Source organism: Syzygium oleosum, unplaced genomic scaffold, assembly GCF_021117445.2.
Source record: "Syzygium oleosum isolate NSW1041296 unplaced genomic scaffold, Sole_v2.1 Sole_v2.09, whole genome shotgun sequence".
Lineage (NCBI taxonomy): Eukaryota > Viridiplantae > Streptophyta > Magnoliopsida > Myrtales > Myrtaceae > Syzygium > Syzygium oleosum.
Genome location: NW_026607493.1, coordinates 10,293,875 through 10,309,790, shown reverse-complemented (window position 1 = coordinate 10,309,790; position 15,916 = coordinate 10,293,875). Strand labels below are relative to the sequence as shown.

At 42.4% G+C, this 15,916-nt stretch overlaps 2 protein-coding genes across 2 annotated transcripts; both read right to left on the bottom strand.

The window, feature by feature from the left end:
* Positions 1-4,917: 4,917 nt before the first annotated feature.
* On the bottom strand, positions 4,918-6,581 carry LOC130138945 (uncharacterized). The gene has a single exon (XM_056314593.1). It carries the CDS (start codon positions 5,794-5,796, stop codon positions 5,125-5,127), a length of 672 nt encoding a protein of 223 aa, XP_056170568.1. The 5' UTR covers positions 5,797-6,581; the 3' UTR covers positions 4,918-5,124.
* Positions 6,582-6,729: 148 nt separating this feature from the next.
* On the bottom strand, positions 6,730-10,288 carry LOC115690949 (SUMO-activating enzyme subunit 1B-1-like). The gene is made up of 11 exons (XM_030617457.2): positions 10,126-10,288; positions 9,869-9,968; positions 9,666-9,717; positions 9,323-9,518; positions 9,136-9,215; positions 8,898-9,014; positions 8,318-8,368; positions 7,956-8,022; positions 7,489-7,592; positions 7,273-7,377; positions 6,730-7,171 (listed from the first exon to the last, which is right to left on the bottom strand). The coding sequence occupies exons 2-11, from the start codon at positions 9,949-9,951 to the stop codon at positions 7,055-7,057; spliced, it is 972 nt and encodes a 323-aa protein (XP_030473317.1). The 5' UTR covers positions 9,952-9,968; positions 10,126-10,288; the 3' UTR covers positions 6,730-7,054.
* Positions 10,289-15,916: the final 5,628 nt, after the last annotated feature.

Below are 15,916 nucleotides of genomic sequence, written 5' to 3'. Positions count from 1 at the left end.
TTTCAATACTTAGAAGGACCTCTTTATAAAGTGAGAGAACAAATTGTGAATTGGAATATTGTATAAGTTGCTTTTTAAATAAGTGAATCATATTTGAACAGGTTGCTGCAATTTGTATAACTTAAATTTCACGGAAATTTTTGAACCTCTATTATTAGTTTGTTAGAAGTGTTCGATAGTTCAACCTACTGTGTTGCAAACGCTAAAACATCGTACTCACTTGTCAATTTCAACCACAATCTCTACCCATCTTCCATGATGATCTTCACTTGCCTTCGTTTCCCTTTCCAGAAAAAGTGTAGCATCTTTTTTTGAATGTCATCCCATCATTTTCACGCAAAAAGATAAGTGATACCTACTTCTGTCTTGTTATCGAGAGTGAAAACCCTTGAAATAGAACTTGAAATCAAAGGAATGGACATCAACATTTGGAGAGGCTACATGTTGGTAAGAATGAATGAGCAAAACCCACCAAGAAAAGTTCACATACTCTGCAAGTCAATCGTAGATTAGTGCATCAACATTTGGCAATCTTCTACCAGGTGAAAACATCGATATACGAAGGATATTTTCTTAACATAGTTATTTGCTTATCCCTTTAATAGCTGGGAACATTGAATTCTAGTTATAAGAAGATTTGATTTTTGTTCCAATGTGTCACCAGACGTGTTAGATTCTAAGATGAACTGTAGTTTCTAACATTCGTTGTTTATTTTTATTCTTCATTTTTGTTTCAGCAAATAAAAGTATACAGGAATTTACTATTTAGATTCCTGCTGTGGCGTGTCGAGCTATATAGTCACCACAAACCATAGAAGGTTCACTATTCAGCTAGTTTTGCACCTCAAAGCTTGAGCCAACTAAACCTCAATTAGGAGCAGGATGAAAATAGCCACACAAGTCATCAAATAATTCCTAGTACCGCATTGAAAATAGCCACACAAGTGGTCGAATAATCCCTATCGCGACGCGAAACGAATCGTCTAGGCTCGGCCACGGCACATGCGATCCCGGCGTCCCTAAGTTCGATGTGTTCACGATCTCGCCGGAACGAAAGCTCTAGAGAGATCACGAGAAGGATCAATTGGTATCGTTTTCGCTCTGTATTCATCCTAGAGAAGCAGGAAGAGGGTCGATGTTTCAATTTCAACTCGCAGCGAGCAATCATTGTAGATTTGATATTTCACGAAAAGGATGCAAAGCGGGATCATAAGGACGGGGACGTTATTGGATCTGATTCATACTTAAGGATATGGTTTGTGGTGGGTGACGTTGGTCATGATATGACCTGATTAGACTTTGCGTTTGAATTGTTTATTATTTTATCGTGAGGATTAAGGATGAGATGTACGGTCGCAACAAGTTCTAACATTGGTCCAAATGGTTAGATTATTTGGAGCACTTACGCAAGTACAGTGGAACAATAGGAACGTGGATAAGACCAGACTCTCTTCTTTTCTTTTGTGTATGTTGTTACTGATCATTAAGAATAACGTATGATTGCTAATCCTAGCTTTTTCTGGATCATGACACCGATCGGCCCATACGTCTAGAAGAAAAATCATCCGCTGCTGCCCCTTTATGTATATAAATATTTTTAGTACGGTGCATTCGCGACGTATAATTGTATCGGCTGAAACGCAAATTTAGCGGTCAAGAGTTTATAATAAGATAGGGAAAGCAACACAAATGTTTCTCAAACTTGGCCTAATGTGCAATATGGAATCCGAACTTGTAATTTGCTTGATGTGGTCCTTGAATTTTGGTCCAATGTGCAATATGGTCCATGAACTTTTAATTTGTTCAATGTGATCCTAAACTTTTAATACATGTTCAATCTAGTTCCTATTTATGTTGTCTATGAACTTAAATTAATGGAAGGATAACATTGAATATTTTCATATAGTTTAGGGACTAACTTGAGCATATACCAAAAGTTTAAGGATCATATTGAACAAATTGAAAGTTTATGAATCACATTGCACATTAAATCAATGTTCAGAGACTATTTGTATCGTTATCCCTAATAGAATGTGTTTGTTTATGGTTATGAATCGTCTTGAATCTTCACGAACCACCCGAAAGTATTTTTTTGGTTCTACTTAGCAGTGGAAGTGTGGTCCAAAAATGGGGACAAACGGGCGAGATTGGGGAAGGAAGATGACATTTTTAGTGGTCGAAGATGCGTGGCAAGCGAATGAGCATTGCAGAGTCATCATCAAATCACGGCCCTGAACGTGAACGGAGAGACACATAAGCTTGCATGGCCGACCAATTCGAGACGTCGACTCTTCTCCCACTTTGGAGCTTATGAGTTTGCAAGCCCCGTCTCCATATATCTTTCCTATGCTCCAACCCTACTTGAATTATTGGGTCCTCCGTTACAATCGCAATGTCAATATTTATCGAGACATACGAGAGACGGCATGAGAATTGGGTCCCTCTAATCGCTTTATATCGCGGGAATTCCAAGGTTCGAACGAGATCCGAAATGAAGTCTTTTTAAGGATTTGCTCAGGTTCGGCCCTACTCGAATTATCGGGTCCTCTTGTAAGATTGCACTGTCGATATTTATCGAGACATAAGAGGCATGAGAATTGGGTGGGCATCTTGATTCAAGAGTTGTCGACGCATGAAGACAAACCCGGGAGTGTTCCCCCACCTTATACGAGTTCCTCTTTGTCTTGCTGATCGAGCTCTTCATCGACCTGATTTGGCTTTATTCCCTCTTAATCCGGCTCGGCATGTGAAGTGGTTTCCCCAAATGCATTCCACCTCGCAATGACAAGTCTTAGTCCGTCACTAAAATTCTGGCACCTGGCAAACTGTCAAAGATGGCCATGTGAGCTACCTTCCATTTCCACATCCTTAATTAGCTTTTACTCTATTAGTTCGAGAAGTTACTTTATTGCAGTCACATCATATCATATGCCTATGATACGTGAATACGCCGATTACATCGTGCAATCGATGCATGCATAACTTTTTCCTATTATAGGACATGGCATTTTCGATGAATTAAGGCAAATGAGACATTGTTAGTAAGAATACATAAATATTAAACCACTCATTCATTTCATGGTTTAAGTTTTTAGAGCAATTCGTATTAGTTCCACAAGATGTTTCATTTCGAAAATTCAAACCACTAAAAGATGACATATCCTAACTTTCGCTTTGTCCTTTTAACATGTTTCCTCATGTAAATACAGGTAAGACAGAGAACGCAAGTCTGAAACGCACGAACACGACGTCTACAAACTAAAGAATGATTAGAAGCCCCTTAACATGAGAAAGGAAGAGCGAGAGAGGAGAACATGAAGGATCAAATGCCAGACAGTTAGTGACAAAAATGAATACACCGTCGAATCTTTCATCTCTGGACCTCTTTCTCTCTGTCAATATCATCCTCCAAGGACGGTCACCAAACGTATCACGAGGAAGCAAAAAGCTTTGCTCTTCAGAAGATCTGAGGAGGTGGTACTTTTGAGGAATGAAAGCTACCAGAAATCTCAGGATCGCAAATTTAGAGCCCACGCGTGGCTCAACGCAAACATGCGCTGGTCCAGGTCGGGGGTTGATGAAATTAGGGTTGATACAAGAAGACAAACGTGATGCCTACTGCATCTTACGTATTTCTTCAAATTTTATGCTATATTCTTTCCTTTTTTTCTTGATCTTCTACAGAAGCCAGTGCAGAGAGATTAGGTTCTTGTCAAAGATACCAACGACATGATGGTAAAAAAGTTTAATCCATGTGTAATGATGACCAATATTCACTCACGCACGACACATCTGCAAGTCCATCTGGACCAACTTATATTTCAGAGGAGGATACACGCACCCGATGTCGATGCCTTTTTTCTTGTCGTACGTGGGAAAGCAAAGAATCCTAGAACCAAAAGATAGGGAAATGTCTCCTGCCTTGTAATACAAAAGATTAGGGCAGCAAAGCCCCATCGGACCGTACAAATAATGGAACCTTAAAGCAGCTCAAATGTCACGTATGCACCAGTAAAGCCCAACACACGAGGGTAAACATGGGCTTGATTGGCCATGCACGTCATGATCCCCCCTTTGTAGTCTGGACCCACCAACCCCCCTCCCAGCATATTATTATAGTAGCTTCACACCAAAACATCATGGTATGGTACCCCGGAAAAGACCGGGTGCGAGATCGATGCAGACCCCAGAGAGACCCCATGCACAGCTGATACGATACGATGCGACACAAGGCATGCATGCATCATCAACGTTGTAGCATCAAAATAAAGGTACGGATGTGACCTCCATCAAAAATTTCAACTTCTCCTTCTGAGTGGGTGATCAGAGAATATTGAACAGAAGCAGAGCAGATGCACTAATTGGATGCTTTTACGTATAATTGTGCTTTTGCTTAATCTCCGCAAGCTCAATTTAAATCCGTAGATGCTGTCGTGTCATGTGCAGCTGTGGATTTCATTCCCATAATCCTATTGCGTGGTCCTCTTCGACGGCCCTCAAGTTGAATACATGTGATTTGTTAGTCTTGCTTACCCGAGCACTGTACGGGCTGGGCTTCTTATTGGGCTTTCCTAGCTTTCCAGATTCAGAGATGGTCCATTCCACCAATGGGAAGCTTGAAGTTGAAGTTGAAGTTGAAGATGGTCCATCATCGTTAATGGTGAATTTGAATTGAAGACTTGCCCAATTTGGGCCATAAATTGAGCAGCATACGGCCGTTTTCATTAACTTCCCTTCTCGTCATGAGGCCCACTCACACGGAAACAATTTGTTTCCCTAGAGCTGGAATCGAAGGTGGGTTGTGCTTCAATTGCGAATCAAATTGACTCCATAAGATGACACTTCAAGAGCATCTTAGATTGGTCTATAAATGTGATCTACTAAGTGATGCGATAAACTGTAGTTGGATACATGAAATAAGCGGGAGCGATTGTCACGTCAATTTCTAAATCATCTCAATTCTACAACATAGGCAAGCGAAGAATCAAGGTAAAACCACAAAGACAGAATAGATGCAGACGAGCATGGCAGTGACTGTGATTTCATAACCATGCAATGCACAAATGGAACTATTGCATAAGCAGCAAAGCCTGAAGAATCATCAAGAGTAGATGTTTTTAACTGTCAAGTAGGGACGAGATTCATGTGGCCATCGCTGCCATGGCCACTTGCACAGCTTCTCATGGCAACTATGGCAACTGCGAGCAGTACTGAAACTATCCCGATCCATCTCCGACCCGTTATCAACCCCCTTACCATTTTTCTCTTCTTCTTGATTTCCCCTATCCCTGGAGAAGACGAAGATGACGACAACGAGGCGCAGTAACCGCCATCCTCCACTGCCACCACTTCCTCACTCATCTTGATCTTCCCACAACACACAACATCATCGTCGTCGTCGCTGTCATCATCATCATCAGTTACACCACTCCACCCACTGCATATCTCCGCTTCTCCATCTCCCGAGTCCAGCATTTCGAACAATCTCCTTCCCTTCAACCTACCGCTCTCGATCGCGGCTCGTCTCTCTCTTACAGTCTCTTCCGCGGCCGAGTCGTAGCGCCTCGCCATTCCCTTCCACTGCGGCGGTAACCTACGAAATCCATGCTGAAGTGAGGCCATGAGGATTCGTGGAGAGTTGCTCCTCAGGAGCCGAATGACTTGGACCAGGCTTTTATTAGAATTGCCGAGGTTGTACAGATTATAGGATTCCGTTCTTGTTTCAAAGTTCTGGAACTTGTTGTACAGTTGGTTGTCGGCAGCACTTCCTATTGGATCTACACTCGAGGCTTCCATGGTTTTTGTGGGGTCTCTCTCTCTCTCTCTCTCTCTCTGCGCTTTATTAGTTGTTCTGGATCATGATGAGTTTTGACAGCGTGGAAATGGGATCTTTTTTTGAACGTGGGATGTGGAGGACGAGGTTATAGGAGCGGCATAAAACTAACTTGATCCATGCTGGGCTTTTGAAAATTCTCACGCACAATCCGAAGGACTTGTTGACTAACTAACTTCTGTTTATCTTCTGAATCATCCGTACTGAGTTGAGAACTCAAGGCAGTTGATTCATCCAGAAATCCCACCACCTTCAAGTGCATTTTGATATATCACGATCTTGCAAATCTAAACTAAAATCGAATGCTGAAGAATCTCAATTGAGCGCAAGTGATTATTCTCGGTGACGACCACCCCGATCGAAGCTATTAGCTGGTCAACTAAGTTTTGGACATTTCAAGTCTTCCACTCTTAAAAACTAATTTTAGCCAACATGGGCCATTGGACGTTTCAACTTACCGACAGCATAAAGTCAAAAGCAAACTTTTCATAATTAATGTAAGGAGCTCTATGCTCTCCCGTAAAATTTTAGATTCTTTTGCCTTTCAATGATCATGCTCAGGATGTTAAAGTGACTCCCCCCGATTTTGCTTTATTAAAGTTTCAATCTTTGGTGGAAAAACGGGTTGATGGCATCCCCCACCCACAAATTTCCAGAATCATGATCAAGAAGCACCGCGCGCGCGGGTATCACTGTTATCATCAATCAGCGCCTCCCGTGGAATAAGTTTTAGGACGACCCTACCGACAAACTTCTTCAGATGACGTACATCCTTTTCAGGCTTCGTCCATTGCCTTACATTCCCAACTACTGCTTTTGCCTTCCTCTACAGCAATTCCAGCACAGCCCTTGCAGTGTCGCATTGAGGCATCAATAACGATTAACACATTCCACTCTGCTTCAAAAGTTTCCAGTTTTCTCGATTTGGACGAGACCAAGACAATGCCCTGGGTTTACAAATCGAATTCAAAAGTAGGGCAGGTTCCTTATATCAGAGATGAAGGTAATGCTTTGTCACTACCTTCATCAGCAATCTGAGGTTAGTTGACCAAAAACAGGCTAACAACATTGTCAAAAAGCCCTCACAACAGTCATTGCACTTCCAAATTCCCTTGGTGGAATGGCATCTACAGTTGATAATAGCCCTCAGATTCCAACACTACTCCTAGGACTAACAAAGAAAGGAGAAAAAGTAACCAGAGAGCTTTCATTTAGGCTGGCTCAGCTTGCAGCGTCTGGATTTGATACGTCTTCTATTATCCCTTTGCCGTCAAAAGCATCAAAGAAGAAAAAGTTCTTAAGTGGATCTCCCTTCCCAGATATAGTTTTTATCACCTCCTAAAAATAGTTGCATCGGCAGAATATGTTGAAAGGGCGTAAGGAAATCACTCATACATTAAGATAGCAACAGAATGCAATAAGTTTAACAGGAAAAGCACCTGTCCAAGAATCCCCCCAATGACTGCACAAACTGGTGGAAATTCTCTCCTACCAACCACCAATCTTTCCAGTAGAGAATCCGGAATTTGAGATTCATTTAATGACTGCATGGTCACAAAGTAACAAGGGAGAACCACAAAAATTATCCTACCAAAGTTATGAGAGAGAACCTTGCGAAAAAATCATATGGCACATGCAGTTTCCGTATAGCGTACCTCTGCCTCGCAAAGTTCCTTTTTCTTCTTCAGAACACCAGGAAGATCAAGAATCGAAGTTTCGCCGGGATTACGCCCTTCTGCCTCTTCAAACTTTTCGATGACTGCAAAAGTAGGGAAAGAAGACGGGGTTGGCGGTGTTAAATAAAAATTGACTATCCATATTCATTCTTCAATTAAATGATAAAAGGAAATATAAGGTAAACAGCATAGAGAGGTAACACGTTGGTCAAATCGTAAATTGAATACATGCACAGGAATAGCTGACTACAGGAGCTTAAACGACAACACAGCCAAGGGTATTAGTACTCAACGAAAGAAAAATGTAAGAACATCTGCCAATTGATGAGAACGATAACTAGGCACAGTAAACAAAAGAAACCATTGTACAAATCCGATCAATAACGAAGTAAATTAGTTCCCAAGGAAAAGTCAGATTAAATGCAATTTCGATAACCTTGTCATACCTCTCGTGGCAAAATAGAGCTTCGCCGTTTTCCTGGGTAGCTTTCTCCAAGGTGTTGTAATAGCTTCCTGTTACATGTAAACAACCATGTGATCAAGGGGAAAAAAAAAAAAAACCAAGCGTTTGCATCCATTTCTCAGGGCTCGTTTATTACTTCAAAATCACACCCAGTGATAGCAAAGTTCAATATGTAATAGATCATCAAAGAATAGTAGTCTGAAAAGGCTTTCACAAGCTTTTCTTGTTCAATCATTTTTTATTTCATTTCCTTTTAACTACTATAGGCATCATTACCATAACAATTTCCGAATATATAGAGTGAGACGAGCATCATTTCATCTGATTAGTACAATCCAGTCATACCTCAAAACTAGGATACTTTAGTTCGAATTCGACAGCTTCATCGACTTTTTTCTGCCAACCAGGAGAAGAAAACAAAGCAACAATATCAATATTTCTGATGATCACTATTATTGAATATAACAAAGCAACCCATATCTGCAATGTTTAGTGCAAAAATCTCATCGTCTGATAACTGTGTCTCAGGCATGCTGCTGAAGCAGTTCACATGAAAGGCTAGCAATAAAAAGAAGAGGATTAACACGAGCAATACTTCATGCTGCTAAGACCAAATTCCACAAAGTTACAAGGTCATAAATGCACCTTGTCCACCCTATCATGCATAAAAATCAACCCGGTATAATCTTCAAACAAATTTAAAACTGTACCGGTTGACATCTGACCAAACAAATATCTCTTTTCACTGTCTACCCTGCCACTAGCTGATATTGCAAATTCATTGAATAAGGCCAACTAGATTTAACTATTTAAAACCGAACTATGTGGACTGAAGCAAAAATCTGTAAGGCTTTTGGCGAATTGCACAGCCATTCCATATACTTTGCTAATATATAGCAGGATCAATAAAGGGGCGAGTTGCAACCTTTGTGTACTTGTAATTTTGGAGATCAACGAAAATTTCTCCGCATGAGTCCCTGCAATCTACAGTGTAAAATGCCACACGCCTCAACAATCTCCGACATTTCTCATTAATCAGTTTCTGCAATATAGGAAATATAAGAGGCTTTTAAACAAGAACGACAATGCTTATTGATACTGGATGAACCAAGCTTTCAAATTCTTTCAAGAGGATTCGAGTTTAAATGGGCAGAGTATCTTACCTTAGTAGCGAGTGAGCAGGAACTAATGACAACCACGTCAAACTTAGAGAAGAAATCTCCACCAAAGCTTGATATATCACCTAGTAAAGTATCATATAGAGAAACCATAGAGCACTATTCAACTATCGGAATTCAGAGCGAATACCAGAAAAGAAAGCCCATAAGCAGCTGTCTAGTAAGAGTCGACCTTTTTCAACTGATACACGGACCATAGAATTAAACTCTTTGAGAGAATCACAACAGAGCTCGGCAAGAGTCCTGCCCTTATACACGCTCTCGTCAGGAGGAATCAGAAAATTGGCAGACAATGCCTCTTCAGTAACTACCCCATCATCCACCAGGGTCACACTCCCGACTCCCGCCAGCACAATGTTCTTGCAAAACTGCCCCCCAGAAAACCATAGACAATCGGCACAAAGCAACACATCGGAAAAAAAAAAAACGTTTATCTTGACAGAGATACGAGTATCAACACACAGCGAATAACAACCGAGGGCTCCCTAATTGACTAGAAAGTGCAAAGATTTCACCTCGGCAACAGTTCCCGTCATTCCACAGACAAGAACATTGGCTTTGCTCAACCTGATAGCAGAAGAACAAGCTCGATCATGTCTCGAACATTACAGATTTTAACAGAGAATTACCAACAATAAGCAGAACGATAGACACAACAGCAGCAATTGGAGAATTGAAGATCTCAAGAGCAGCAAAAGAAGAAGAAGAAGAAGAGGACCTCCTCTGGGCATCAACGCCCCAAACCCTAATTTGACGATCGTAAAGTTCAGTCTCCTGCTGCGTCAGCTCCTCCCCGTCCATCCTTCCCCAGCCGTAACCTGAACAAAGCCGGGGCAAAGCACCATTTCCACGATCAAAAGCTCGAATGTGCGCATTACAACAACTCCAGCACTGTATATGCGACGAGATAAACAAAGAAGAAGATAGAGAAGGAACGGCAGCGCCTTCGCCGGAAACGAAACCCTAGGAACTCACGCCGGTGTTGCACGGGATCCCAAATTCGCGAATCGCGAAGCAAGTCGAAGGATCTTCGAGTCTCAACTTGGCTTCGAGCTCCCAGTTTCACTGCAGTTGGCACCAGCGAAAACTTCTTCCCTTCCCTCTTCGAAGATTTTCATCTTCTTTACCCCGAGCGAATGTCGGAGCCCGCCCGCCGTTGTCATTGACCAAGAGAAAGTTCCGTTTTTGGGCCTGGGCCTCGAACCGTGTGTTGCCGGGCTTTCAGGTCTTCAACGGCCCAAATCATCCCGAAAAGGAGGCGAGATTTGTACGTCATCTTGTCTATGATTTCCATGGGAAAAAGGGCGGGGGGGAATATTGATCATGAATTTGAACCAAAAACCGTCACCAGAAAGGGATTGGGGGCGTCCTCTCCGACCAGTGATACGCCGGCAATGGTTTGGCGCTTTGATCCCGGGCTTCTTTCCGCGGCCGCGGTTCCAAACATCATCGGAAAGAACGTTCCGTTTATTCGGATGCTCGGGCCTCGGTTCTGGGAAACGAAGGGTCCTCCTGCTCGTCGTGAACATTGGAAGCTGGACCTGAAAAAAAGGGTGCCTGAAATCGAAGGAGGAGGGTGTGATCGACTCCTGGGATTGGGAAGCAGAGATGAATTTTCGGTTAAGAGGGTACGCGTTAAAAGACAGAAACATGTGAGAGTTGTTGGTAGGAGGAGGAGGAGAATGGGTGGTTTCTCTCGGGGTGGGGCGGGGGAGGAATGCTTTCAAGGGATCCGCTTCCGTGCGGATGGGACGAGACTGTTTGCTTTCGCTGTCTGATCCTTCGGCTCTTCTGGGGGGACTCTTGATTGTCGTTTGGAGTTGCGTCGGGAGTTATGCCACGTTGCCATACTTTCTTCTTTTTGTCAATTCATATTGCCATCCTTTGGAAGGTGAGAAAATTATCCGAAAAAATCTTAAATTTATCATATTTTTATTAATTCAGTCTTAAATCTTTTTAATTACGATAATAAGGTCCTGAAACATTTTTATATTTTGTCAATTGAGTCAATCCGGCTAATTTTAGTTGGAAATCGCTGATGTGAACGCCGATCGTACGTAGGACAGCCCGGCACTGAAATTGATAATTTTTAATAATATTTTAGTTTAGGGCGGTGCTTTTTCTACTTCTCTTTTGGCTCAAACGCTCCATTTCTCGGTATATTGATCATATTACCTCTCGCTTTTTCCCCCTTAAAATGTTATATCTCACGTATTCAAATGTGGGGCCCATTTGAGGTCTTTTTTTTTTCATTTGTTTTTTTTCCTTCAACTTTCCTTTCTCGCTTGTGTTGATTCGTATCGCTTGTGCGTCTTCGTCTTCCTCCTCCAAGACCTCCATGTACAACAATAACTACGCGGTCTTTACAAAACCTCACAAGCTTCCTCTCTACTTTGCCATCGCCCCTCACAAACCCTTGGCACGTTTGGTAGAACCACACCTATGCCAACATGAGGGACAGCTTGATCTCCTCCCTCAGCTTCATGTCCGACGTGGTCCACGACATATATTTCTAGTACTCCTCCTCAAACGCTGCATCAAACTCTGGAGACACGCCCTTGCCACCTCTACCAATCATCCCTTGGTCGTAGCCTCCGGCAGCAACAAGAGGACCTTGCTCTACACCGCGGCCACATAGCTCGCCACATACCGCCACACCTTTTTCTCGTGCCTTGCATACTCGAGGTTCGTCAATCTCGCCTTTTCCACCCTGTAGTTCATATTATTAGTGAGGAATAGGTAGGAGAGCGAGACTTTTTTTTTTTGTAGAACTTAGCCTTGGCATTGAACATCCATACCAGGACAAGGATTAACCACACTAATCATGATCACTCCAAGCTTTACCAGTGCAAATAGGGCTTGTAATTCTCTCCGATGATCCTTTGATTCTCACGATAATTTCCGAGCATCGGAATAGAATGATCGAGATGCTTGAGCCCACGGGCAACTCGAGCAAGACCTGAACATGAAGAGGATAATGAGGATAATCCTGCTGCATATGTAACTGGCCATTCGGGAGGATAAAGAGCTCGATGCTCTCATCAAGGAACCATTGCGGGAGATGGCGTCATCTTCAGATCCGTGGGTCCTTAATCAACAAAACCGTCGAAAAGAAAAAGGAAAGTGAGAAAAAAAGAAACAAATAAAAAAATCCTAAATGGGCCCCACTTTTGACTCTTAGCGAGGATAGTATGAATGTAAAGGGGAGTGCAAGAGCCAAGAGAGGGGTGGAAAAAGCGTGACCCTTTTATTTTATTTTTGAATTTTAGTTATTTATTTTTATTTCCTTTTTTTTTTCTTCCTCTAACTGGTCGTTGGGCCTCAACGATGGCCAACAATCAGCCAGAGGCGAGGTCAGCCGTGCTGGCCTCAGGCAAGGCTTGCCCTCTCTGTCACTAGGTGAGGTTGGCCTCGCCGTGGCTGGAAGAGGCTCGAACTTGCCCAGCCACTGGCTTGGCAATGACGAGGCTCGATCTCACCTCGCCCACCCCCGGTGAGGCTAGCTCGGTGATGGCAAGCCTTACCAAGGGCAGGCGAAACTCGCCCTCGCCGGTGGCTAGGAGGGTGAGTTTCACCAGAAGCCGGCAAGGTCAACCTTGGAGGCTGGCTAGAGGAAGGAGGTAAGAAAAAAAAGAGAAAGAAAAGACAACAAAGAAAAAATAAAATAAAAAATATTATTAAAAATTGTCTACATTAGTGCCAGTTATCCACGCGGCTGGCTAGCATCTATGTCGACAATTTCCAACTAAAATTGGTCGATGGACTTAACTGGGAAAACGTAAAAAGGTTTTATGACTCAATTGATACAATTAAAAAGTTTAGAACTTAATTGATAAAAGTGTAATAAATTTATGATTGTTTGGACGGTTTTCCCTTTTTGGAAGGTCATGAGCTCGCATGACGTGTGTGAATTGACCGCCTTACGAGCTAACACAACTTGTTTCATTTTCTTAATGAGAATGATGCGGTTGGTACACTGATTAATGAATAGATTTACATGCATAAATCACATGCCCGAGTTCTTTCGTTTCCATGTAAGAATAAGTCCTTATTTGGCCCACCATTCTAGCTCTAGCTCCTTGGGATTCGTGGGGCTTTCATATAAATGCAAAACAAGAAAGCAGACTATTCTACTTAAGTCCGTTGAAATGTTTCATGCCCGTTGACCATAATATTCATATGATTTTCATATATATATATATAATCTGTTTCTACCCATTAATTTAAGTTTTTGAATTAGACTTTGCAGCACCCGTTCAATCAAATTTCACGTGCCAAAGAGGGCGTGGAAACACCGACTCGGGAGGCTCGTATACCCTTCGTATACACAATCGTAATTTGCTAAAAAAGATGAAGTTGAAAGATACAGACTACCGGAGGTTTCAATGATTGGTTTGAGGTTGGGAAAATGATTCACTCGAGCCAAAAACAGGCAGAAAAAATTTCGGGCGGGGGAGGGAGGGAAAAGACCAAAAGGCAGAAAACCCGATGCTGACTAGTTGCCGACAACTTCATATGTGGGAATTTCCTGAGAAGATTTACCGGGGGACACGTGGCGGGGCGTCAAACAAGCGCGATCAAAGTCGGGGGAAGGCATCAAGTCATAATGCATGGGGACCTACTGACCTCCACACCACGCCCCACAACTTTGGGGGTTGCGTTTTGCATTAACTTTTGTTTTTATCATCACCCTCCCCAAATCCTAGTTCTCTCGCAAAATAACCCCTAATTTTACTCAGAATTAATACCACAAAGAACCTCCAAACTAATATATCCGTAAAATAAGTTTACTCAAAACTAATTTTTTGACTGGCAAAAACCTTTCAAATTGATATACCTGTGACAAATTTATCCTCCGTTAGTTTTCGTTAAATTTTGCCATCGAATTTCTGATCCGGATGACACGTGACAGTTGAAGGATGTACCAGTTTTGGGTTTAATCCTCCGTTCATCAGAGGTGTACCTGTTTGTGATTTTTCGCGATATTGATCCAATTTAACGGAGGGTAAAATTGTCATAAATGTAGCTATTTGGGGTTTTTTATGGTAAAAAAATTAGTTTATGATAAATTTGTCATGGGTGTACCAGTTCGGGATTTTTTATGGTCAAAAAATTAGTTTGAGGTAAATTTGTCATAAATGTACCGGTATGGGGTTTTTCGTGGTATTAACCCTTACACTAAAAGTGACATGAATTCCATTTATATAGGACATCAATTCATGCAGTGCCACCAAACCACATCACAGTCTCGAAGATCGCACAGAATTTTCGAATGCCCGATTGGATCGAGTTGGGCCGAACTAAAGATATCTAGTAGAATCGGTCGATTTGATTTTCCCAACGCTGCAATTTCGTAAGGGGAGGATCCATGTTCCCGATTATTTAGTAATTTCTCTAGCTCTCGTGTGGCGGTAAGCGATGGTATCGTAATACCCTACTCGTACAATTATGACAAGCTCCTTTTTGTTTTTTTTTCCAAACACACCACAAGCAAAGTTAAATCACACAGTATCGTGCTCAATGTCGATGTGTTATTAGTAGCATTAGGCAAATGAATCGCGTCTCGTGGACTATGTCAAAGAGAACATGCGATGGATGTGATAAAAAAATCGATTGGAGCAACACGATCTTTACACCCTTTTGATCGGCTCTATCAGTTATATTATTAATAACATCTCATTTACATGAATCGGTCTTTTTAAAAGATCCAGGCTAAGTAGCCATCAAACGCGCGTTACCGATAAATCGGCGAGGTTAACTTTACTGTCTCATCCCCTCGTAGTGATAATTTATGTTGATTAATTTAATTAACATGCTTTCATGGACAGAGAGAGAGATTGTAGCATGGTGGACGGGCCTGGTGTCCCTTCTCTTATTAAAAATGCAAGCGTGCTTTAAGCTCAAAAACTTATTAATGGTCCACTTTGATTGTAACGACCTTGTAAGTTAAGGCTTCCCAAGCCTTTATAAGTTGCCCAGGACTCCCCTCCTCAAGCGATGTGGGACAGGAGAGACGTGCCCCCTTTGCCATCCTAGAAGCCTGCCATGCCCTCATCGGAGCTCTCATCGGATCGGGTTGTCACACTCTCCCCCACTTCGAGCACAGCGTCCTCGCTGTGGCCCCATATGCGGTTGGGAGTATACCACCTTGTAACGACCTGAGTCCCATTCGCAAGATATTGTCCGCTTTGGACACCAAGTCCTCATAATTTTGTTCCTCCGAAGGCAGCCCATACTACCCCCAGAAAAGACCTCTTGCAAGTTAAGGTTTCCCAAGCCTTTACAAGTTGCCAAGGACTTCCCCTCTTAAGCGATGTGGGACAGAAGAGACGTGCCCCCTTCGTCATCCTAGAAGCCTGCCAGGAGCCGCTCCTTGTCCAGGTCCTCTGATCCCGACGACCACTCCCCGCCCTTATTGGACCGGGTTGTCACATTGATTACTTTGGAAGCCTACTTTCATAAAAAAACAAAATTTAAAAGATTAAAGTGGAATTTTGCGGGGAAAATGAGAATGTTTCGTTTGCATTAAGCAACTGTAGGCTTTGGGGGACCACTAACCAACCAGCCTACTCATTCCTAGTCCTGCCTACTCATTCTTAGTCCTGAATTAATGGGTGGAAAGGTTAACCAAAGACATTCTTTCCATTGGGCCAACTGTGGAACTCACTCCAAAGCGACTGACGGTTTCATAAACTGTCGTGGATTAGTTCGTTTTGGGGCACAACTTTACCTAAAAGTGAATCGAATTGCTGACATTGTATTGTCG

Excerpts from the sequence above, each read along its gene's own strand:
- LOC130138945 (XM_056314593.1), bottom strand. The coding sequence starts at position 5,796 with ATGGAAGCCTCGAGTGTAGATCCAATAGGAAGTGCTGCCGACAACCAA.
- LOC115690949 (XM_030617457.2), bottom strand. The coding sequence starts at position 9,951 with ATGGACGGGGAGGAGCTGACGCAGCAGGAGACTGAACTTTACGATCGT. Across the intron at positions 9,519-9,665 it reads TGACGGGAACTGTTGCCGAG|TTTTGCAAGAACATTGTGCT; the intron begins GTGAAATCTTTG and ends TCTGGGGGGCAG. Across the intron at positions 8,023-8,317 it reads TAAAGTATCCTAGTTTTGAG|GAAGCTATTACAACACCTTG; the intron begins GTATGACTGGAT and ends TACATGTAACAG.